At 43.3% G+C, this 25,469-nt stretch overlaps 1 protein-coding gene across 1 annotated transcript; it reads right to left on the reverse strand.

Annotated features, from left to right (window-relative positions):
- Nucleotides 1–907: 907 nt before the first annotated feature.
- hs3st3l (heparan sulfate (glucosamine) 3-O-sulfotransferase 3-like) lies at nt 908–16,628 on the reverse strand. The gene is made up of 3 exons (XM_058061269.2): nt 15,891–16,628; nt 2,431–2,660; nt 908–2,213 (listed from the first exon to the last, which is right to left on the reverse strand). Exons 1-3 carry the CDS (start codon nt 16,364–16,366, stop codon nt 1,825–1,827), a joined length of 1,095 nt encoding a protein of 364 aa, XP_057917252.2. The 5' UTR covers nt 16,367–16,628; the 3' UTR covers nt 908–1,824.
- Between the last annotated feature and the right edge of the window lie 8,841 nt (nt 16,629–25,469).

A 25,469-nucleotide genomic window follows, 5' to 3' on the forward strand; every position in this document is an offset into this window, starting at 1 on the left:
CCTCTGTTCCTGGTTCATGCCCTTATTTTGTATTCACTTCCTGTTTTGCTCTGTTGTGTTTTCCGTTGCTTTCCATCATCTCCCGTACCTGTTTCCCATTCTCTGTGATGTCTATTTAGTTCAAGTGTGCGCTCCTTTTTAGTTGGGTCATTGTCGTTTTTTCTGTTGGACATACTAGTGCGTTGTTTTGCTGCATAGCATCATTAAATGTATTTTTACCTGCAATTGGGTTCTCATCTGTACATCATGGGGTCGATACACTACACGACCATACCCGACCGTGACAGGATTCACCTATTCCACCTATAAAGCTCTCGATTAAAGCACCTTTCAAAACTCTCCAACGTACAGCAGGTACATTCATGATAAAATATAATACTTACAGTGTCATCGTTTGGCATCAGTATGTATCAGTATGTGAGCTAAATGCTATATGTCACTTATTGCTATGTAAAATGACTAAAATGCTAACAGTTAGCATATCGTCTTTTTTATTGTTATATATATTATTTTTTTAATTGTCTCATTTGAATGAATTCAATTCCCTTATTTATTGAAACCCACACTGTCTAATATTTATGTATTATTATTGTTACGTATTAATATTTTTGTCTGGTAGCACTTCACATATAGTACATTACTATAAGGTTCAAGGTGTTTTGCCAATGTAGCCACCAGGGGGCAGTGTTTTCACAGCGATGGTTTTCTTCTTCAGAGGAGCCACCTAAGCCTAAACTGCATCTGCACCCCATCATGCTGGTAACATTATTTATAATCAAACTTTATAATCTTTTTACATTAAAATCTTGCAATAGAGTAACTAATTGTAATTGATAAAATAAATAACATTGCTGCCGGATTTTTGTTATACACTGGGGTTTGTTTTTTGGAAAAATAAATGCAACGGTTTATTTTGCTTAAAAATACTTTTATTTCTTGTTTTCAAACTAGTGCAAATACATGCAAAAAAGAAAACCCTGTAAGCAGGCCTCACAAAGCCTGGAAGCATCCACCGTCCGAGGAAACAACTGTAAACTGGTTCTGAACGTCACCTCACACCATTCGACCTCCCCGGGTTGACCCGAATGTGCTGAGGCAGCGCTAGCAGACACGTTACGGCACAGCAGCATGTGCTCAGGGCCAAGTGATGCACGCCACTCACACCACCTCCGTCCATTTAGCCACATTCATTATTGAAGGATACAAAACCACTCAGTCAAATCTGAGCTCATTTAAAGATTCTCTCTGATGTTGGCCGCATAAAAGATTCATCAATTTTCGGGAACAATACTTGGGTCATGTCACTCACGGCCGACGCATTCATCGATCCAGTGAGAAAGAAGTGACTAACTAGGTGGAAATAAATAATATTCATCATTATGGATCATTTGATTCCATTGGCAAAAAAAATGCCTTGGGAAAGGCCATTTTTTGTTCTGGCATGGCTGGTTGACTTCCATGGACTTCCAATATTACCACCAAGCACACAATATTTTCCTTTTTGATATGACGCTACAGGTTCGGAGATGAATATCACTTAAGAAGAGACTGAGGGCGCCAACACAAGTTAGGGACTGTGGGCCGAACACTGAAACGCCCCGTGCTACGGTGCCTCAACCTTAGTTAATTGTCATTTCTAGCCATGTATCCGCTAATGCTACAATGACCAATGTGTTCGACCAATCCACAGCAGTGCTTGGCTGACCATCCACTAGAAATAATAACACTAGTGGAAAAGCCAAGTGGTTATTTTGGCTACCAACGTATTCTTCTCAAAAATGTTTGGACCTCAATCAATGCCTGAGCTCTTCCTATTGGATATGCTCACTGCCATCCAAAATCCTGCGCCGCCATCTGATAAAAGCGCTGGTTGTGCGGCCGGTAAAAATCCCTCAATGTCTGGATCAGCTCCGGGTCGATGGAGGCGTGCGTCCGCCCTTTGGTCTTCCCCAGGCAGTGAGGTTTACTACTCCCCTCCGGCTTCTTCAGGCAGGGGAAGCCTTTAGTTTTGTTGAAGTAAAAGTGTTTGTCTGTGATGATCCTCTGGAGACCCAGAAAGTCTTGGACTTTGCCCACTTCCCCAGCTGGGTCAGAGATGAGCCTTTCCCCGCTGACTAGATGGAACTGACTCCTGGGGAACCATGCCAACCAGCGCTCCAGGTGCTGGGCGTACAAGCCGATCCATAGAGGACTCCATTGAGCGTCAATCTGACCTGAAACACAGATAGACATCTAAATTATTAGAGATTTTTGGCATTATGATTGGAGTGCAAAAATTGGGTTCTTAAGAAATGTAATTTCGGACTGCTCATTTTTAATATTTAACATACAACGTGCACTATTTTCTTAGTGTCAGATTATTATTATTAAGGTCCCCCCTGTGAATTTTTGCAGAGAACACCGAGAGACTCTAGAAGTGGCTCTGCTGACCGGTGGTACGGTTCTTGAAGGCGAGGTTCTTGAAAGAAGGTATGTCAGGTGTCTTGGAGATGATCTGTGTGTAGTCAGATATAGCTCTGGTCACGGGGTCCCGCACCACCACAATCAGCTTAACGTCTTGTGACATCGCATGGACTCGAGCTGGTGTCTCCACTGTGACAAAGTAGCGAGGCGTCTTCTCCATTACTATCTGGCCATCCAGTGCTTTGGGCATCATACTCCTGCAAGGAGAAGAAATGTTGTTCAAGTACAGAAACATAGAAAGACAAAAAGCTCACGTTTCCATTTCTGGTTCTACCATATCTTACTTATTGTGTGGAAATATGGGTTAATAACTATAAAAGCAATCTTCACTCGCTAAATGTACTGCAAAAAAGGTCAGTAAGGATAATTCATAATGCCGCCTACAGAGAACATACTAACTCCTTATTTCTAAAATCACAAATACTTCAACTTGCTGATATAGTTCATCTTCAAACAGCTAAAATAATGCATAAGGCTAAAAATAACCAATTAGCTAAAAATGTCATCCAATACTTCTCTACAAGAGAGGAGAAATATGATCTCAGGGAAGAACTACATTTGAAACACTTCTATGCTAGGACTACGTTAAAAAGCCATAGCATTTCAGTATGTGGAATCAAACTATGGAATGGATTGAGTAAGGACCTCAAACAATGCACAACGATGAGCCAATTCAAGAAACAATACAAGCAGTTGATGTTTGCTAAATACAAGGATGAAGAGTCTTGAACCAGTCATGATGTGCTATATATATCACTATATTGACACTTACTATGGTACCCGTTATGTCATTGGATGCACATATCACCTTGTACTTCGGTACGAGGAGCAATATTTAAAAAAAAACAAAAAAAAACTTAAACTGTATTATGGAAAGCAGGAAGTGAACAAATGTAACAGCTACTGATTGTAAAAGTACCAGATGGAGGGGTAGGATTTAATAAGCTTTGCTTCTTCCTACTCCTTTTGGACATGTGGAACTGTGAACTGATTATGGGATGCACTCAATTGTAACCTGATGCATGTTCAAATGAAATAAAACCATTACCATTACCATTACCATTACCATTACCATTACCATTACCATTACCATTACCATACCACCACACAACAGGCCGTTATTGCGACCGCTGGGGTTGCTATCCCAGCTGTCTTCGGGCGAGAGGTGGGGTACACCCTGGACTGGTGGCCAGCAATCACAGGGCACATATCGTCAAACAACCATTCACACTCACATTCATACCTATGGACAATTTGGAGTCGCCAATTAACCTAGCATGTTTTTGGAATGTGGGAGGAAACCGGAGTACCCGGAGAAAACCCACGCATGCACGGGGAGAACATGCAAACCCCACACAGAGATGGCCGAGGGTGGAATTGAAAGTATGGAAGAAGTGTCTCACAAAAATACAACACACTCGTTGGTCACCGGCTTGTGCAGAAAACTGCCAAGTAAGCGAGTGGTTCTGATATGAACTGTAATTCCATCCTGTAAATTGATTCCCGGTGGAAGTCATTATTGATGTGCTGTTTGCAAAAAAAAAACTCCCAATTTCTGCTGCAGAGACAATACTGACGAAGCACAGCAACTCCAATGTGTTACTAATCGACAGTGTGATTAGCTTGCTATACAGTAGCCATATAAACAAGCATTGGAGTAATCGACTTGATGTCCGACTCGGTGTTTGAACAGCAGATGGAACTCATTTAGAGATAAATGATTTAAGAGGGCCGAGAGGACCAGATGGAGACTGTGGGCCATCTGCCGACACACCTGCCACACACCTGACCGACTGACCAGACACAAACAACACAGCGGCATGTCCATACCGTGGATTCTTGCTCATTTACATACATGATGTACAGTGTCATGTATGTGTTAGCACATAGGCCACACAGACAGGAGATCGGGAAGACCCCGCCTCCGGCATGAGGACAGCTGGGATAGGCTCCAGCACTCCCCCAAGTCATAGTCATTGAAAAGATATTTGTTTACTTTCACCTACTGTATGTGTGGATTCATGAATAATGAATAGGAGGAATCCAAAGTGGATTCATTCATTCAATTTCGCGGGGGTGCTGGAGGCTATCCCAGCTGTCTTCGGACGAGAAGCGGGGTACACCCTGGACTGGTGGTCAGCCAATCACAGGGCACATTTAGACAAACAACCATTCACACTCACATTCATACCTATGGACAATTTGGAGTGGCTAATTAACCTAGCATGTTTTTGGAATGTGGGAGGAAAACCACGCATGCACAGGGAGAACATGCAAACTCCACACAGAGAGGGCCGAGTGTGGGATTGATCTCGGGTCTCCTAGCTGTGAGGTCTGCGCGCTAACCACTAGATCGCCGTGCAACTCGTCAGACAAACAAGATACATAAAACTGAGGTCTATTTTGGAAAGTCTCATTTTCAGTTCATTCATTCATTCATTTTGGACCGCTTTTTCCTCACGAGAGTCACAGGGGTTGCTGGAGCCTATCCCAACTGTCTTTGGGCGACAGGCGAGAGGCAGTGTACACCCTGGACTGGTGGCCAGCCAATCACACGGCACATATAGACAAACAACCATTCACACTCACATTCATACCTATGGACAATTTGGAGTCGACAATTAACCTAGCATGTTTTTGGAATGTGGGAGGAAACCACACATGGGTGGGATTGAACTCGGGTCTCCTAGCTGTGAGGTCTACGCGCTAACCACTATACCACCGTGCAACCCGTCAGACAAACAAGATACATAAAACTGAGGTCTGTTTTGGAAAGTCTCTACCTCATTTTTTGTTGATTTAGTTTATTTGGACGCAGCCAACAAAACATTATTGGTGGCGCCGGAGCCAGTCATTAGTTATGTTTATGGATATGTATGGATCCCAAAAGAGGTAGAGACATTGGGAAGGCCAGGATGCTCTGTCTGTCCTCTGCTATTGGCAATGGTTTCATATGTGCTTGCAACTCAACACGCCATCAATACAGTCGCCTCAAAGCTGTCTGCCTTGTATGAATCTGACACATACACACATGCGGCTAACACATTTGATCCCATCATCCGATCAGTATGAGACACTTAGTCTGCAGACTTCCTCTGTACCTCCGATAGCATGAACAGGTGGAGCCACAGAGTCTACACACACACACACACAAAGCAAATATAAAGTGATTGTTAAATTGCTTAGTCAGTGACTTTGCTATCAGTCTTCTTGCTTTTGGGCTGTTGTCATCTTAGATCTGAAACTGTACACCCTGGTGCGCATGAGTGCCTGCTCGAGTCTTGGAAATGAAAGGACTGGGTGACTGATGATGGGAGTGGATGCAAACACACCCCCATTAGCAAGCTGTCTGTGAACTGCCAGGAGGCGAGAGACGCTCTCCCCCATCAGGAACAACCTGAGCTTTGCATAAACATACTAATTAACAGACAAAAAAACTATTACCTTTTATAAAAATTAAAACATATGCACCTATGTTTTCCAATTTGCAGCTTTGACTTTTTTGCATCACTTGGGGATATGTTAAGAAGAATATGAGAAAAGAAGAATATACAGATGGATAAATGCTGTATATCAGGGGTCTCAAACTCAATTTACTTGGGGGCCACTGGAGCTAGGGTTTGGGTGAGACTGGGCCACATCAGGTTTTCCAAAAAAAAAAAAAAAAAACAGAAAAAAATTCTTAAAAACAGAAAAATATACAAACTTTTTCAGTGCTTTGGTTCTGATTTTCTACAATAAAAGCTCTGATAAAACATTCCACTGTTCTCAAATATCTTAATTTTTATTTTTCTGCACAAAATAAGATGAAAAATAAACAAATCAAGAATAATGAAAATCAATCAATCAGTAATAAATAAATATAATAATAATAATAAAACAGCAAATAATAAAAACTTAAGAAACCACATATAGTTGGTGGGTAGACAAATGATTTTTTTCAGATTAAAATGAACAAAGCATTATTAGAGCCCTGTGGACATGACAAAACACAACTATAGTCACATTTATACTCTTTTTATTTACAACATATTGCGCAACTGCAGGGTCTTGAGACACATGCTAACTCGCAAACTAGAGAGCTAGCGACCTAAACGGTAGCCTTCAAGTTATTTCCTTTAAACTTAAATAGCCAAAAACTTACCACTTCCACACGGATAGGGAGGATAACTATTAACAGTTATTTAACCTTTAACATGAACATTAATCAAACGTAATAATTTTTTCTGGGTACATGATACCATACAGCCGCACTAACATTAAACTTTCATATCAAGGCGGGGGCCACAAACTAGTGTCCTGCGGGCCACACTTGGCCCGCGGGCCGCGTGTTTGAGACCCCTGCTGTATATATAATATACACATGGTGGACCTGTGTTCACCTTCAAGCGTTTGGATTACAATTGTGGAAGTGCAAATAAGCCAGCGTTTGTCTAAAAATGGCAGAACTTCCATTGATGCTGTGCAACGAGACAGGAACATGGCCTATCACCCCTCTCATTTACTTCAATGGGGCCACTGTGCTGTTTCCATGCTCAGTGAGACATGATGTGGTGGAATACAATCCTCATCCAAGCCCATCAATGAATGCAAGGCATATTTGTGCAGTTTAATTATTGACAAAAGACAAAGCAACCGTGATCGCTGTTCATTTTTACAAAATCCCCAAATCTGGCAATCGGAGAAGACAGACTGAGCGAGGTTGGAGGGGGGTACTTCACTGCTCATTATGAGGGAAGAGAAAGGGGAGAACTGCCTGGAAGACAGTCGGGACTCAGCGGGTTTGTTTTGCAATTCATGAGAAAGTTTTACAGCAAGAACTTTTTTATGCTGCTCAAAATTCACCATCCATGTTTAAAGCCGCTTCACTGACTATGATTTAAAACAGGGGTCTCAAACACGCGGCCCGCGGGCCAAATGTGGCCCGCAGGACACTAGTTTGAGGCCCCCGCCTTGATATGAAAGTTTAATGTTAGTGCGGCCCGCGTAAGTTTGATATGGATGCTGTATGGTATCATGTACCCAGAAAAAATTATTACGTTTGATTAATGTTCATGTTAAAGGTTAAATAACTGTTAATAGTTATCCTCCCTATCCGTGTGGAAGTGGTACGTTTTTGGCTATTTAAGTTTAAAGGAAATAACTTGAAGGCTACCATTTAGGTCGCTAGCTCTCTAGTTTGCGAGTTAGCATGTGTCTCAAGACCCTGCAGTTGCGCAATATGTTGTAAATAAAAAGAGTATAAATGTGACTATAGTCGTGTTTTGTGCCGTGGACCAACTGTATGGGATTTTGTGAAATGGTGTATCCTTGCTATTTTCTCTTGGTAAATGTAAACAAAAATAAAGAAATGGTATTAGAGTTTAGGAATTAAAGTCACAGTGTTGACCCAGTCTCGATACAGATAGAGGCTATGGGTGGGGCCACCAGGTAGAAATACCTTGGCACAATCATTGACTCTGGGGTGAACTTTGAAACCAGTTCTGAGACCGGTGGTCCAAAAAGTCGAAGCAAAAGATACAAGGACTGTTTCGTCCCTGCAGTAATTGTCTTTCTTAACAACATGTCCTGTTGTCAATATTGACATATGTATTATATCAATATATTATATCAATAGCGCGCAGACCTCACAGCTAGGAGACCAGGGTTCAATTCCACCCTTGGCCATGTCTGTGTGGAGTTTGCATGTTCTCCCCGTGCATGCGTGGGTTTTCTCCGGGTACTCCGGTTTCCTCCCACATTCCAAAAACATGCTAGGTTAATTGGCCACTCCAAATTGTCCATAGGTATGAATGTGAGTGTGAATGGTTGTTTGTCTATATGTGCCCTGTGATTGGCCGGCGACCAGTCCAGAGTGTACCCCGCCTCTCGCCCGAAGACAGCTGGGATAGGCTCCAGCACCCCCTGCGACCCTCGTGAGGAAAAGCGGTAGAAAATGAATGAATGAATAAATATCAATATTGATATATAAATGTCAACATTGTGACTTCATTCTTGTAGAATCATTGTTTTTTCCCCTTAAGAACCAGCTGATAACATGTGATAGTAAAATCCTTGACTCCAAAAAAATCTGACTCAACTAATTGTCAGTTTCCGACCCTATTTTGGCAACATCCTTACACTTTTGAGAATAAGATCAAACATCCAGTATGATGAACACAGGGATTAGCTAGCAGCTTACCATAAGCCTCTGTTTGCCTTTGAGGAACCTCCCTTTAGTTAGCCATTTCCCAATATTTCATCTACACTCCCTAGTGGGGAATACCATACCCCAGACCGGCAGAGCGACCGGTTATTGATCCTTATGGGGCTTACGATAGCTATGCATAAGTCAGTGTCCACAAGAGTGATTGGCACAAGGAGGAGCAAACGCAAAGGGGGAATTAAACAGGGGGCTAATAACGCAGCACAGGACCTCAGCTGCAACCGAGAGTGGCAGGTGGAAGATAAGGCAGCCAGGACCCTCTGGAGCCTCATCAGGAGCATGCTGTGTCATGCAGTGGGTGTTAGGAAATGTGAACGTTCATCATCTGGGATGTGCAGCAATGGATAGTGTGTGTGTGGGGGGGGGGGGGGGGGCAATAGGGTGTGATGGCATAAATTGTGTTATTTATGACATATTCCAAATTGGAGGACATAAATGTGAATGTGTATGCACGCCTCTGAGTGTGTTATTAGGAGGCCTCTCATTGCCTCGGTATGGGGGACCATTAAGGGGTCGCTCTATTGTGGCGCTGCTCTGTCCACTTCCAAGAGACATCCATCATAGAGGTGCCCAAAGTCTCAAGGGAGGGTCTTAATGAGAGCCTGGCCGCCCCGCCCGTCTGGGCCTCATAGCGATCACTTCCACTGCAGGCCCGGGGCCCGATCACACCTGAACCCCAGTTAATCACACAACAAACAAAACCACAAGCCAAATCAAGTATGTTTATAATAGCATGAATTGTTCCCCAGTCTGGTTTCAGATGAAGACAAAAATGATGCCGCAGATGGGTATCATTGATTCGCTGCCATTTGCAACCGTCCATTAACTACTGCAGAACATCCAATGTTTTGGCAGCCCCTTATTCTGTGATTTGCATGGCAATTACACACCATTGTCCAAACACAAAAAGACAAGGAGCACCATGCGCTGTGTCATGGCTGCACAAAGCCGCCAATGTGAGGGTATGAATTGAACGGCATCCTTAATGAGTTCAATATGAATTGCAGATGAATCACAGCCATCACAGCAGATCCAAAATCATGGGGTGATTTTTCTGTATTCCCTTTTGTCAATGTTAATGTCCTTGGCGACATGTTCCCCCGATTTAGTTCAAAGAATGTTTCTTCAGATACACAGTGGTGTGATGAAGTGGTTTGTTTGTCACACTTAAATATTTCATATCATCAAACACATTGAAATATTAGTCAGTGACAACATTACTGAACACAAAATGCAGTTTTTCAAATAAACTTTTTTATTAAGGGAGAAAAAAAATCCAGGCTGCACGGCGGTCTAGTGGTTAGCGTGCAGACATGACAGTTAGGAGACCCGGGTTCAATCCTAAGTTTGCATGTTCTCCCCGTGCATGCGTGGGTTTTCTCCGGGTACTCCGGTTTTCTCCCACATTCCAAAAACATGCTAGGTTAATTGGCCACTCCAAATTGTCCATAGGTATGAATGTGAGTGTGAATGGTTGTTTGTCTATATGTGCCCTGCCCTGTGATTGGCTGGCAAGACCAGTCCAGGGTGTACCCGAAGACAGCTGGGATAGGCTCCAGCAACCCCCACGACCCTCGTGAGGATATGCAGTAGAGAATGAATGAATGAAGGAAGGAAGGAAGGAAGCTAGGAAGGAAGGAAGGAAGCAAGGAAGCTAGGAAGGAAAGAAGGAAGGAAGGAAGCTAGGAAGGAAGGAAGCAAGGAAGCTAGGAAGGAAGGAAGGGAGGAAGCTAGGAAGGAAGGAAGGAAGCTAGGAAGGAAGGAAGCAAGGAAGCTAGGAAGGAAGGAAGGAAGGAAGGAAGGAAGAAAGGAAGGAAGGAAGGAAGCAATCCAAAGCGACATGGCCCTGTGTGGAAAACGATTGCCCCCTAAAGCTAATAAGTGGTTAGGCCACCCTTAGCAGCAACAACTGCAATCAAGCATTTGTGATAACTTGCAATGAGTCTCTTCCAGCACTGTGGAGGAATGTTGGCCCACTCATCCTTGCAGATTTGTTGTCATTCAGCCACATTGGAGGCTTTTCCAGCATCAAGCCTTTTGTAGGCCATACAGCATCTCAATAGGTTTCAGTCAGGACTTGGACCAGGCCACTCCAAGGTCTTCATTTGGTTTTTCTTCAGCCATTCAGAGGTGGACTTGCTGCTGTGTTTTGGACCATTGTCCTGCTGCAGAACCCAATTTGGTTTCAGCTTGAGGTCACCAAAAGATGGCCAGAAATTCTCCAGGATTGTTTTGATAGACAGCAGTAGTCATGGTTCCATTTCTCACAGCAAGTCTTCCAGGTCCTGAAGCAGCAAAACAGCCCCAGACCATCACATCTACAAAATTATGCTGAAATCAGTATGCTGTTTGTATTTCTCGAGTAATCTCGCTATCTGTATTTTCCCTGCTATTTGCTGTGTTTTTATATGTCTGAATGACTGCTGTGAAAAGGACCATTAAAGACACAGCGGGTGGTGGTCTTAGACTTTCTTTCTTTTTCACAGTAGTTGCTGTTTTCATTCTCTCTCATTCTTTTTTTTTTACTTTGGATGACATTGAGACCACATGAAATCGCAACCACAATGGACAAGGTCAATAATATTGAAAATCTGAGTGTACCTCAAGAACAAAATAGAAGAAGCCCCGCTGTCTGGAGGACCCAAGTGTCTCCAGTCTGCGACAGAATCAAAGAATGTCGGCCTTTCCACACAAACACTAACACGCATTATGCCAGCTCTTATAACGTTCCCCGGGGTGAGGCAGAGGTCAACGCAGATGTGCGAGGTTGCTGTAACCGTAGTCACACTTCGACCTCCTCTGTCTCTCTCTCTCCCTGCAATTTAGCTCTTACTCCATTCGCTTGTGCATCGCTTCTGGCATCCTTCAGCGACAAAGCAAATGTGAATTATCAGTTATTTTTAATGCACGCATGTAACGTGACCCCTTGTGTTTGAGATAATCCTGCTGCAGGATAAAGCTTCCTGCTAATTGTAACAGAAGCTGAGCTTGACCAATGCTAAAGCGCTCTCATGCTGGAGTCAACCCAAGGTCAGCGCCAGGAGATAAAAGTATCGATCCGAGACAACACGGTATACAGGAAACTTCCATGCTCTCTCGCTCATTTATTGCAGTGCTTTTCATGATCCAATCTCCCCTTAAACGCCATTAGTGCTTTGTCTGGGGCACTGATCTCGATTGCCGCTCTGGAGCTACATGGTGGGTTGACTGGCTTGGTTGGTGGTGTGCTTCGGCAATGTCCTAGGGGTTTTGCTGGGATGTCTGATGTTCCCACTCTTCTTTTGTTGTTTTGTCTTATGTAAGATTCTGTGCTTATTATGTGTGGAAAAAAATCACTTATTGAATTGGTAACTGCTATGGCGTGGAGAAGGGGTAGGATTTAATAAGCTTTGCTTCTTCCTGCTCCTTTTCAAACATGTGTAGTAATGAGGTGTTGTGTGTGTGCATGTATATGTGTGTATGTATCTGTATATATGTGTGTATGTATATGTGTGTATATATACATATATATATATTAATTGATATTGTAAGTGTATTGTAAGTGTATATGTGAGAAAGAATAATGTAACATAGTATGCATGTCTGAAATAAATTAAGAAAAGAAAGAAAAGGAAGAAAAAGAACATGCTCATTGGTTGTGACGAATATACAGCGAATCCTTAAGTCCCTTTGCTGTACCGTGATTGGTTCGGAGTATTAATAAATCAGTGATGTTAAGTTCAAGAAACTGTATATGTATATACCCAAGAACCTCTTAAGGTCAGGGTCAATATTTGATATGATGCTATACCACAAAAACTACAACTACAATAAAACCAAGCAACAATCTGTCATGCAGCATGTTCCCAAATTTTGCAATCAATTACACTCAACAACAATAAATATGCAACAAACCGAGGTAAAATTATGATTTTGTGTGAATTTCCGACATAACCAAAAATCAGGCAACAGAGGTTCCACTGTGCTCCTTCCTCACACTGCCTCCATTGTATAAAACAACCTTTAACATTTAGGCTTTGATTTGATTGTGTTTCACTGTGTATTCTATTTCTACTATGGAGTGCTCTGGACACATCATTAACTCCCAGGGTAAGGTGACCTGAAGTCAGAGGTCAATTGACGGGGCTGACAGTGATGTCAAGTGGCTCGACATCACATGAGCCCCATCTGGCCCGCAGGGAGACGTGGCGGTCTGTTGTCACGCTCGCGTCATCTGGTATTGTGGTATTGCGGCACGCCCCCACTTCCTTCCTTAGGTTGAACCTAGTCTACACAGTATTTTTTGCTAAGTATTGATACTGACTGGAATCCATGCCACCTTTCAACTTTACAGTACCTGCATTGGCCACGCAGCCACCCAGTATGATGGAACCACCACCAAATGTTACTGTGGGTAGCAAGTGTTTTTCATCCGCTATATGTCCAAATAGTGACACCATCTGCACCAAGACCATGTTGTGGGTCTTTGGAGCTGGTGTGTAGGTTGACTTTGACTGTTCTCACCATCCTTGGCCTCTGCTTATCTGAGATATTTCTTGGCCTGCCACTCCGGGTCTTAACTAGAACTGTGCCTGTGGTCTTCAATTTCCTCACAGTGGAACCTGACAGTTGAAATCTCTGAGCTAGTTTTTGTATGGTGGGGGAAAAAACTGGCGTCTGTGTCAGGTTACGGTATGACACGCCAAAGACGCTCCCAGCATTGAGCCAATGCCAATATTGAACCTCAGTAATATGCAGTAAGCTGGTTAGCATTTCATCCAGATTTGGGTAGAGTTTTAATCTGCCATATTGGGATCATATTTCCGAGACTTTTAAGTGCAGTCCTTACATAATATGCACATTTTTGTACAAAAGCGTGTAAAATGTTGAGGGGATATTTCTGCATTCTATGTTATAATGATTAACACCAACCCCCCCCCCCCACCTCCCCCTCCCCTGTTGTTTCTGTGTGCGTGAGTTCTGAGTATTGAAGTTTTGAACATGCTGAGAACAGAGCCACATGACAACAGCAACATCTGGCTCCGGCTCTGGAGATGATTACTCTGCAGCTCTGTGAGGACTCATCCTGCAGACCTTGCTCTCACCCCCGGTTCACGCAGACACACAGACATCAACACAAACACGTAACACGCACAGATCGGTGAAGCCAGATGGCACAGTCCCTTTGACTGTCACCTAAGCCTCTACGGAATACTCGCAGGGATATGTTTCGGTATGCAAACACGACCAACGGAAAGATGGAGGCTGCTAATTGGTGCACGAGAAGATGATGATGCAAACCACAACATCCAGTTTGTCATTTAACCTGTCAGACTTCCTAGTACATTATTTCGTATTCCTTACAATTTTGCATGAGTATATGAGGATTTCTGCACAGTCACCCCTCTACTACCCTCTAAACTACTGTAGCTGCTTGTAAGATATAAAAACCCACATTTTAAAGGAAAACTGCACTTTTGGGGGAATATTGCCCATTATCCATAATCCTTATGTGAGACATGAAGACATTTCATTTTCTTTTCTTTTTTTACACTGGCAAAAACCAAAATATGTACGAATAGGAGTTTGAACATCAGCCTCCGTTGACGTCAGCCTCCCTCTGGGCTCCGGTTCCGAGGCAGCATTGCGCTGTACACAATTTTCTATCCTGCTTGTCCTCCAATGAGCAGTAATGCATTATGGGTAGATGTTATTTTAAAAGTATTGGTACTTTTTGTATTGTATTGTATTGGTGGAGTATGTATATTTGCTTTGTATATTTCTTAGGTGCCTTTTGAGTGTTAGTTTGCTGTGTGATGACTTTAGTGTTGTCAGTACTTATATACTTATATAGTATCTGCTGTTAATTGGTGGCTCCGGGTCCGAGGCAGCATTGCGCTGTACACAATTTTCTATCCTGCTTGTCCTCCAATGAGCAGTAATGCATTATGGGTAGATGTTATTTTAAAAGTATTGGTACTTTTTGTATTGGTGGAGTATGTATATTTGCTTTGTATATTTCTTAGGTGCCTTTTGAGTGTTAGTTTGCTGTGTGATGACTTTAGTGTTGTCAGTACTTATATACTTATATAGTATCTGTTGTTAATTGGTGGCTCCGGGTCCGAGGCAGCGTTGCGCTGTACACAATTTTCTATGCTGCTTGTCCTCCAATGAGCAGTAATGCATTATGGGTAGATGTTGTTATTTTAAAAGTATTGGTACTTTTTGTATTGTATTGTATCGGTGGAGTATGTATATTTGCTTTGTATATTTCTTAGGTGCCTTTTGAGTGTTAGTTTGCTGTGTGATGACTTTAGTGTTGTCAGTACTTATATAGTTATATAGTATCTGCTGTTAATTGGTGGCTACGGGTCCGAGGCAGCGTTGCGCTGTACACAATTTTCTATGCTGCTTGTCCTCCAATGAGCAGTAATGCATTATGGGTAGATGTTGTTATTTTAAAAGTATTGGTACTTTTTGTATTGTATTGTATCGGTGGAGTATGTATATTTGCTTTGTATATTTCTTAGGTGCCTTTTGAGTGTTAGTTTGCTGTGTGATGACTTTAGTGTTGTCAGTACTTATATACTTATATAGTATCTGCTGTTAATTGGTGGCTACGGGTCCGAGGCAGCGTTGCGCTGTACACAATTTTCTATGCTGCTTGTCCTCCAATGAGCAGTAATGCATTATGGGTAGATGTTGTTATTTTAAAAGTATTGGTACTTTTTGTATTGTATTGTATCGGTGGAGTATGTATATTTGCTTTGTATATTTCTTAGGTGTCTTTTGAGTGTTAGTTTGCTGTGTGATGAGTTTAGTATTCGCAGTACTTATGTTGAGTAATGACCTCCTGCAATTTTCAATGGGTCTACAAGCTTGTCATGAGGTCTTCGTAGCTCATGATTGGGTCCGGTTAAATAAAGATCTGCCTAGTCCTGGCAGCTTATACACCAGCGCAGCTTATGTAAGAACAAATCTGTTTATTTCCTCTAAACTTACTGGATGTGGCTTACACTCCAAAATTGACGTTAGTAGTTAATCAGTTGTCAGTTGTGTTAACTTTACTTTATAAGTTTAAGTACCGTGTCAGGGATGGTTACATGAATCATTTTGTGGTATTATTCAACATTCCAGATGGCATAAAGTCCCCAAAGTAAATATGAAACATAGACTGAAAGATATGCAACCATTAACTGAGACCTGCATCCAAGCAGTAGCTTCAATGGAAATAAATACAGACCTGTACCAGTCCAGTCCCCGTGCGTAATGCCGATCAAAGAAGTGTGGTTCGGACCCAAGGGCTCGGATGTCCGGATGCAGCCGCAGAAACTCCAACAAAGCTCTGGTTCCTCCTTTCTTAACTCCAATGATAAGAGCATGGGGTAACCTCCGACTGGCTGTCCATTCCTTCCCGGAGATGTTCGCCTCCAGCCCGGCATGATCGGTGACAGCACCCTCGCCAAGTGACGCTTCACCGGAAGCCCCGGTTCCGTTCCTCTCGTACAGCTTTAGCGGCGTAAGGAACCAGGGGGTGGGTGGCCTGATGTCAGAGTTTTCTACCACACCAGACTGGCAGCATCCGGTGAGGAGATAAACCAGCGAGAAGCAGAGGATGCTCAAAGAGGACGCGATGGTGAGCCGGTGGAAAAGCCTCCGAAGCTCCGCGTTTGGGAGATGGTGGTGGTGGTGGTGATGATAATGGGTGAAAGCTGCCATCCCTCACAGATCCAAGTGCCATGACATGCCATTCTAGCACAAGTGCAGCTCACATCCCGACATATTAGAAACTCCTAAATGGAGTCTCTTTTCGTCCGTCATAGCGCGTATCCAATATGCGCCTTCGCGCTCCTCTAAACTTACGCGTCGCTGTCTCAAAGTTGATTTAGTTTCTGCGTGACATGCAGGATATACACGCACCCTGGCACCCTGGCCCACTAATGTGCCTTTCTCCCTCTGGCCCCACGACGGGATTACTCTGCAACTCTCCACCATGGCTTATCTGGGGGGATTCTCTCTCTCTCTTACACACACACGCACACACGCACACACACAGCAACACAACATTAGAAGGCATCCATGAGCAGCATTTTCTTGAATTTGAAATTGCATTTGAAATTGAATTTGAAATTGCAATTTACATTGTGTGAAAAAGTGGGTGGCACGGTGGACGAGTGGTTAGCGCGCAGACCTGACAGCTAGGAGACCAGGGTTCAATTCCACCCTCGGCCATCTCTGTGTGGAATTTGCATGTTCTCCCCGTGCATGCGTGGGTTTTTATGAATGTGAGTGTGAATGGTTGTTTGTCTATATGTGCCCTGTGATTGGCTGGCCACCAGTCCAGGGTGTACCCCGCCTCTCGCCCGAAGACAGCTGGGATAGGCTCCAGCACCCCCGCAACTCTCGTGAGGACAAGCGGTAGAAAATGAATGAATAAATTGAATATGATTTTATCGGTGGTGTGCAGTCAGGACCGACAAGGCCTTCTCTGCTGGCCTAACCACAACCACAAGAGTGAGTGTCTTCCCTTAGTTTCCGAACTGAACAACATACCGTGTGATAATACAAAAATATGTAATCTTTAAGAATCCCTAGACCCGAGACCAGTGAAGCAGGTAAACAAGTGACCTACATAGATGTCAGTGGACTTGGGTTCTAAAAGAGATTACATAATTGGCTTAGTAATCTGACAGCTGACAGTCAGCTGACCCTGATACTGTGTCTGGTATGTCTTTGTAGGGCGTCTTGGAATCTTGACTTCTGTTTTATATGCACTTGCAAGTATCGGTTTTTGGGGGTTTTTTTTGGGGGGGGGGGTGATGTTGGTGGTGTTAGGGACCGCTGTTGGCATTATTTCAGAGAGTGGGGCTAAGGTACAGATAATAGCTCATAGGAGACTCATTAACTCCCCCTTTCAATCCAGGCTGCTTAAGCACCCCCCCCCCAAACACACACACACACCTACAGTAACACACTCCCATGCTTCATGTTCCATTTGGCTTACCCCTGTCATTATCTTGTGGCAGATGTGACCTGCGCCATAAAACCCCTGCATTGCCCTCCAATGACGGGAAAAAAAATCCGCCTTCCATTTTTCAACATAAAAGTTCAACTTCCGACGACTACGACAATGACACCAGCGTACCCACAACACACGGCAAACGTCCTTGAACATTCGTTTGCAACTAATTATGTCATGAAAAATTCAAACGAACCGGGCCGTAAGGGTTATAGGAATGGATGGTTTTAAACCATTCTACGCTACGCTATTTATTTGGAGGCATTATTGACTAATGTTATTTTTTCCTACCTGATTGGTGGGTGGAACAGTTAGTTGGAAGTTCATTCACTTCCTGGTTTCCTCTGAAGGGAAATGCTCAGAAAAATTTCAGTTTCAGGGAATTTTATAATAATTTTGTGACACTACTACTTCCTAAAAAATGTGCCAAGTTCGATAAATGACCGTAACTGCAAGATACTTGGTTGTGATAATGTGAGTGACGTTTGCTGTAGAAGAGTAGAAGATGTAGTAGTAGTAGTAGTAGTAGTAGTAGTAGTAGTAGTCTTCAAAATCTTGACAAAAATATTGCTTCAATGCCATTTCCTGTCATGTAGTCACACTGTCGTGATCTCCAGATGAGTTGCTCGTTTTGAACGCTCGTTGAGCTTCAAAAGCACGCCATCGCTGCTGAGGTTGGACAGTTGACAGTTCTTCAGATATAAAACGTTAAAATTGGGCGTCCGTCAATACATGGAACGATCCCAAATGAAGGTTCTTACTGGTGCCGAGTGCAGTCCAAACATAGATCAAAACATAAACACTATTGAACGTTCAGTTAACTTTATTAATGAAAGGAAGTGAAAAATATCTTATCAATACTGAGTTCCTTCATCCCACATGACATATTTGTTTATACGCACATTGGTTATAGCGCTAGTCATGTGACGACTCCATCCTCCTCCAGTCCTTGTTTATTTAATTCCTCCACCTCTGGCCATGGATCATCAAGCAAGGTCATCAGGTGAGGTTGCGCGTCTTTTGTCTGCAGTCGGCCAGCAGATTGTTTCGTGATGAAGTGGTCATCTCTAAAAACGTGACCCCCGGGTCAGGGCTGGAGTCAAGGCAGTGATTCATTATAGACCACGGTGACGGAGCGCCCTGATTAATGCGCCTCTGCATGCTGTTTGATTTTTGCAACAAAGAAGTGGGTCCACTTCCAAGGGGCGAGTGTAAATCGACTGCTGTCGGATTAGAAATACTGTGATTCTCTCTGCATGCAGCGTGTATACAATGCATTTATATATGTATATATATATATTTACATATGTTCAACACTGCACCTGTGAGTTGCTATACGTCTTTCAATCCTTCACTGAAGGACAGCCCACTTAAGTTTAGTGATGGCGCATGTAATCAAGGCTAAATTACAGCCATAAGTCACATGGTGTCGAGCCATACCTGCCAGCCAATCGCAGGGGCAATGAGTGTTCTTTTCAAACACTTCAAACAAACACTACATTCATTCATTTTCTACCGCTTTTTCCTCATGAGGGTCGTGGGGGTGCTGGAGCCTATCCCAGCTGTCTTCGGGCGAGAGGCGGGGTACACCCTGGACTGGTGGCCAGCCAATCACAGGGCACATATAGACAAACAACCATTCACACTCACATTCATACCTATGGACAATTTGGAGTCGCTAATTAACCTAGCATGTTTTTGGAATGGGGGAGGAAACCGGAGTACCCGGAAAAAACCCACGCATGCACGGGGAGAACATACAAATTCCACACAGAGATGCCCGAGGGTGGAATTGAACCCTGGTCTCCTCAACTCAGTTCAGTTCCGAATATTCATTCATTCATTTATTTTCTACCGCTTATCCTCACGAGGGTCGCGGGGGGTGCTGGAGCCTATCCCAGCTGTCTTCGTTCAAGTGGCGGGGTACACCCTGGACTGGTGGCCAGCCAATCACAGGGCACATATAGACAAACAACCATTCACACTCACATTCATACCTATGGACAATTTGGAGTCGCTAATTAACCTAGCATGTTTTTGGAATGTGGGAGGAAACCCGGAGAAACCCGGAGAAATCCCACGGGGAGAATATGCAAACTCCACACAGAGATGAACGAGGGTGGAATTGAACCCTGGTCTCCTAGCCGCGAGGTCTGCGCGCTAATCACTCGACCGCCGTGCCGCCCACAAACACTACATTATTTAAAAAAAAACTGAAAATGACTGTGAAAGATGATGAAATAATGAAATCCTGTAGTTTTAAATCTAGTGCTTGTTTTTTTTTTTTGGTCCTCAAGTTCTCCATTTCTAGAAATCAATAAAAACGATGTCCAGTAATTTGGGCTGAACAAGCAAGCTTTACATTGACCTGTTTGCCTCGCTATATATTGACGTCGGAGGACTCTGCTGCGGGGCACCTGGTGGTTCTCTGTCATACCTCCAGCATTGCTTGGTTGACACTAATCTGTCCAAATGCCCTGCTGTCAGTGCCGACGCCCCCCGTCAGCAATGCAGCACCCCCACCCTTTAAACACCTTTGGGTTCGAAGATTAACTCATCTGAGGAGATTAACTATTTTCGGCTGCAAGGACAGACAACATTTACGGTTTGAGTAAAAGACGCCCGGAGCTGTTTTGTATCAGTCTTTCTTATCGACAGTCGGAATGGAATATTAATGAGTGAGAGTGCAAGCGCTGGTGCAATTTTTGTTATTGACCCGTGCAGTCAGTCCGCCTCCACTTCCTTATTGATTCATCTTGTTCAAGGAGTGGAATGTATTTTTCTGCATGTTTTCTGTCACCAAAATGCACTATTGTGCACATGCATGAATGCTCACCTGCACATACCGCTGCCATTGGACTCTTGAGCAAGAATTTCCAATGTGTCAGTCCCTTGGAGGGGGTGGCAGAGTACAGAATACATAAGTATATGTTTTATTGCGTTCATTTTTTAAATGATGTTCAAACCGTGGGCGGCATGGCGGTCTAGCGGTTAGCGCGCAGACCTCACAGGTAGGAGACCAGGGTTCAATTCCACCATTTCTGTGTGGAGTTTGCATGTTCTCCCCGTGCATGCGTGGGTTTTCTCCGGGTACTCCGGTTTCCTCCCACATTCCAAAAACATGCTAGGTTAATTGGCGACTCCAAATTGTCCATAGGTATGAATGTGAGTGTGAAGGGTTGTTTGATTGGCTGGCCACCTGGTGACCCTTGTGAGGAAAAAGCGGTAGAAAATGAATGAATGAATGAATGTTCGAACCGTGATGTAATGGAGCTTCGAGTTTCCACCGGACCTGGTTCGGAACTGGGTGAGCACGAGTTCTCAGAGATTCACTTCGCCATTGTCATGCTTCCACAAGTGGTTTGAACTGTAATTTTTGGTTCAACTCCGGTTTCAAAAGCTTGCTGGGCCGAGTGGGCGGAATTATACCTTAAAAAAAAAAAGTCAGCGGATTACCTCCATCTTGATAACGTTGCATTGCAAACTCTAACAAAGTTCTGGGTCACAGACACCAGCGTGCCAGCTTGCTGGTGGGTTCAATTCCACAATGCTGCACTTCTCGGAACCACACCAAAACCCTGGAGACTATCAAAAAAGAAGACCCAGCAGGACACCAAAGTTGGCTAGAGTGGAAACTTTGTAAAGCCCTGCTCTCCAGTCAACAGGTTAATATCCTAACCATTCAGGAACCCGAAGGCATCATTTCAGAGAGAGGGATGCTGGGCAAAAAAAAAAAGAGGATTAAAAGTACCTGTTGGAAAACCTGCCCTCATTTCTCATTTCCAGGCTCCCCCGCACATCTGCTAGTGTTGTATGACATCCTGTTACAAAGAGAGTTGGATTATTGTCTCTGACAGGAGGGGAGACAATGTAACGACAAGGACCTGATCCTGGATAAATCTGTTATCCTGTTCTAGTACAGGCGGGATCGTCTCTGCAAGGGATTAAAGCAGAAGAGAGAATAAAGCAATATGGGCGTAATCCCATCCAGTTTCATGTCTGATATTTTATTAAACCAAGAGTTGTGATGACGACTACAATTAGTTCATAAAAGAGTGGTTAGCACACAGACCTCACAGCTAGGAGACCAGGGTTCAATTCCACCCTCGGCCATCTCTGTGTGGAGTTTGCATGTTCTCCCCGTGGGATTTCTCCGGGTATTCCGGTTTCCTCCCACATTCCAAAAACATGCTAGGTTAATTAGCCACTCCAAATTGTCCATAGGTATGAATGTGAGTGTGAATGGTTGTTTGTCTATATGTGCCCTGTGATTGGCTGGCCACCAGTCCAGGGTGTACCCCACTTCTCGCCTGAAGACAGCTGGGATAGGCTCCAGCACCCCCTCGTCGAATGAATGAATAAATGAATGAATGAAGAAATGAATACAATAAGTTCCCAACATCGATTTTTCTGATACTTCTTCTCTTCTATGTAATTCTTTTATTGCATATTTAGTTATGGCGTAATAAAAAACAACCAAAAATCAAAGTATAAAAAAATACTGGACTTATTAATATATGTAAAACCCAGACCTAATACTGTGATCTCATTTTCCAAATGTCAAACAATTGAGCTCATTGTTATGATTGTTCATTTGCATCAAGTGACCCATTTTCCCGACAATGTAATACAGAACATATTGAATATGAAACCATATTTGCATGTCTGATCACGGAGGTGGTGTATATTTAATCAAAATGTATCATGCATAGCCGGAGCAGGGATTAGGTTCCCCCCCTGTTGCATCTCCCACCACTAGATTAGTGCCCTATGACCCCTAATCTCAAGTAGGATTACATCCCTAATGTATTTACTAGGATTTCATCAAATTTGGGCGCCAGGAAAGTTCGTGTTGATGTAGAATTCCTCTTCACCGAAAACTAAAATCCACTCCTGTGGGGGATAGTGGATGATGAATATCTTTAATCACTAGTAAGCGTTGTGACCAAAGATCATGGCAACTGTCAGTTTTCTTAAATTACAGCTGTCAAGCGCCACCTCAAGGTCAAGACTCGTGGAATGGTTTTGGCTTTTCGCTAAGTTTCTTGGCAGGTGCCCTTCCTGGCCAAGTATCGAACCCATGCCCTCAGCCACGAAAGGCAGAAATAATAATAATTTAACCAGTGTATAATATAGAATAAAAAAAGAAGATGTAACATTAAATTGATCTGCCACATATTGGTGTTTTAGATTGGATTGCTGTATCTGTTCTGTTCTCACTTTTTTTGGAAATTAATTAATCAACAAATAGTCGCTGTTTTGTGATGGTGGACTAGTCAAAAAATATTGAAAGACATGACATATGTTTTATTGTTGTCACTAGGCGTTCTATAGATGAGACATGACATGACATCACATTACGTTCGCTCTGTGGGTAGCAGCCATGGCATGACTGACAATGAAAGAATAAGTTGGCAGATTCCTTGTGGAAGTGGTAAAATGTTTGGCTTCTTACTTTGTTCTTCTTCACTCTTCCGCCTTGGATTTGTCCCATTGCGAATATCTTGCTGTTTGAGGGGGATCAAATACTTATTTCACTCATATAGTATGTACACATGTTGTCTCTCTTTTTCTGATCAAACTAACCAAACATAAAAATATTGGACTGTTGTAATATTTCAAATTGTGTATGTTTAATTCAACCATCAGAGAAGCAATATAACAAAAAATCAGGTTAGACTCACAAAAAGTATAATAACTTTATGTAGAATAAAATTAATTAGGTTAGTTTTTGGTTCAAGTCAGACCTTCTGGAATGAACTAATGGACACCAAGCAAGGTTCCACTATTAGTACATTACTTTCAAATAAATATTCCTCTTGTTTGCTTTTGAATGTAAGTTACATCTAAGCTGACTAAAGCCATCTTTGCCGTTATCTACATCTCTAATGCTCCCAAAGAGGCCACAGTGCTTCGCCATTATTCCCCGCAAGCAAGGAAGATCACAGCCCCCATCGATCCTCAAGCCCCCAGAGTCCAGCACACCAGTGTGTGTGCCGAAGTTTAATATATCGCCGCTTTCCCTTCAAAAAAAATTATCAAATACTAACGCAGGAATATCGGAATAATACAATGGCATTATTTGAAGTAGGTTACATAACTAAAGAAATTGTACAACAACACAGTTGTGCCTCGCTAAATAGGGGTTTGCGCTTCCATTGTGTTTTTTTATTATGAAATAATTCATATTGTGTCGCCATTCGTCCGTAATGGCTCTCACTGTGGTTGGCTGGAGTCCCAAAGTGTAAGAAATTTCTTTATAACCTTTTCCAGACTTATAGATCTCAATGAATTACAGTTGTGTTTTAATGGAGGTTGGGGGGGCAATAACTATTACTATAACTACTTAATAATAATACTAAATAATAATTAATAATAAAATTTTAATTTTAAAACTGCTTTTTTTGTCTGCAACTGTATTCATGTGTGTTGTCATTGAGTAATATTTACATTAATTTGATGGGCAGGCGGCACGGCGGTCTAGTGGTTAGCGCGCAGACCTCACAGCTAGGAGACTAGGGTTCAATTCCACCCTCGGCCATCTCTGTGTGGAGTTTGCATGTTCTCCCCGTGCATGCGTGGGTTTTCTCCGGGTACTCCGGTTTCCTCCCACATTCCAAAAACATGCTAGGTTAATTAGCGACTCCAAATTGTCCATAGGTATGAATGTGAGTGTGAATGGTTGTTTGTCTATATGTGCCCTGTGATTGGCTGGCGACCAATTTTTGGTCTGGTGTACCCGCCTCTCGCCCGAAGACAGCTGGGATAGGCTCCAGCACCCCCGCGACCCTCATGAGGATAAGCGGTAGAAAATGAATGAATGAATGAATGTATTATTTTTGGGTCACATGTTCATCTTGGGGGCAGCACGGCGGTCTAGTGGTTAGTGCGCAGACCTCACAGCTAGGAGACCAGGGTTCAATTCCACCCTCGGCCATCTCTGTGTGGAGTTTGCATGTTCTCCCCGTGCATGCGTGGGTTTTCTCCGGGTACTCCAGTTTCCTCCCACATTCCAAAAAACATGCTAGGTTAATTGGTGACTCCAAATTGTCCATAGGTATGAATGTGAGTGTGAATGGTTGTTTGTCTATATGTGCCCTGTGATTGGCTGGCCACCAGTCCAGGGTGTACCCCGCCCCTCTTTTCTCCGAGGAATGCTTATATTGTCTTCTTCCCCAGTACTCAGATATGACCCCCTATAAGTTGGTAGTTATGCCCAAGCACACATCGGGGTTCTGGTTCATTGTGAAGCAAGGCACCGAGCCGCGCCGGTCCTCCAATTCAACTTATTTTTCCCCTTCACAGAAAATCCAATGAAGTCCTTTGAAGAGCTCTTAAGACTCGTGGAGCCTCTGTAGGTCAGGCCACGGTGGCCCGAGGAGGCCGGGGAAGGTGAGGAACCGAACTGGGGGTCGAGGCACCCAGCATCCAGCAGCAGCTTAACAATCCCAAACTAAGCCAGCGCCCCTTCTGTTTCATTAGCTGGCCCCGTCCTCTCCCATTATTTATCCCCACCTACCCCCACCCCATTTCATTCACATGAGAAACAAGCAGAGGCTAGTGGTATGTTTTTGCCTGAAAATGGGGGGGGGTGGGCACAGGTTTTGGACTCTTTGTGTATTTGTTGTCCATGTTTCCATTCAGTTAGGATTCCGGTGATGTAACTCTTGTTTGTCTTCCTTTTGAAATTGCAACAGACCTAATGCCCCCACTCTAATTGCTCTGTGTCAATATTGCTGCATTTGGATTCCCATAGCTCTCATATCATACGCACAAAGAGGGATGGCTCATCACAAGTCAATA

This window comes from Doryrhamphus excisus, linkage group LG2 (genome assembly GCF_037039965.1).
Source record: "Doryrhamphus excisus strain RoL-2023G ecotype Guam linkage group LG2, RoL_Dexc_Guam_v1.1, whole genome shotgun sequence".
Taxonomy (NCBI): Eukaryota; Metazoa; Chordata; class Actinopteri; order Syngnathiformes; family Syngnathidae; genus Doryrhamphus; species Doryrhamphus excisus.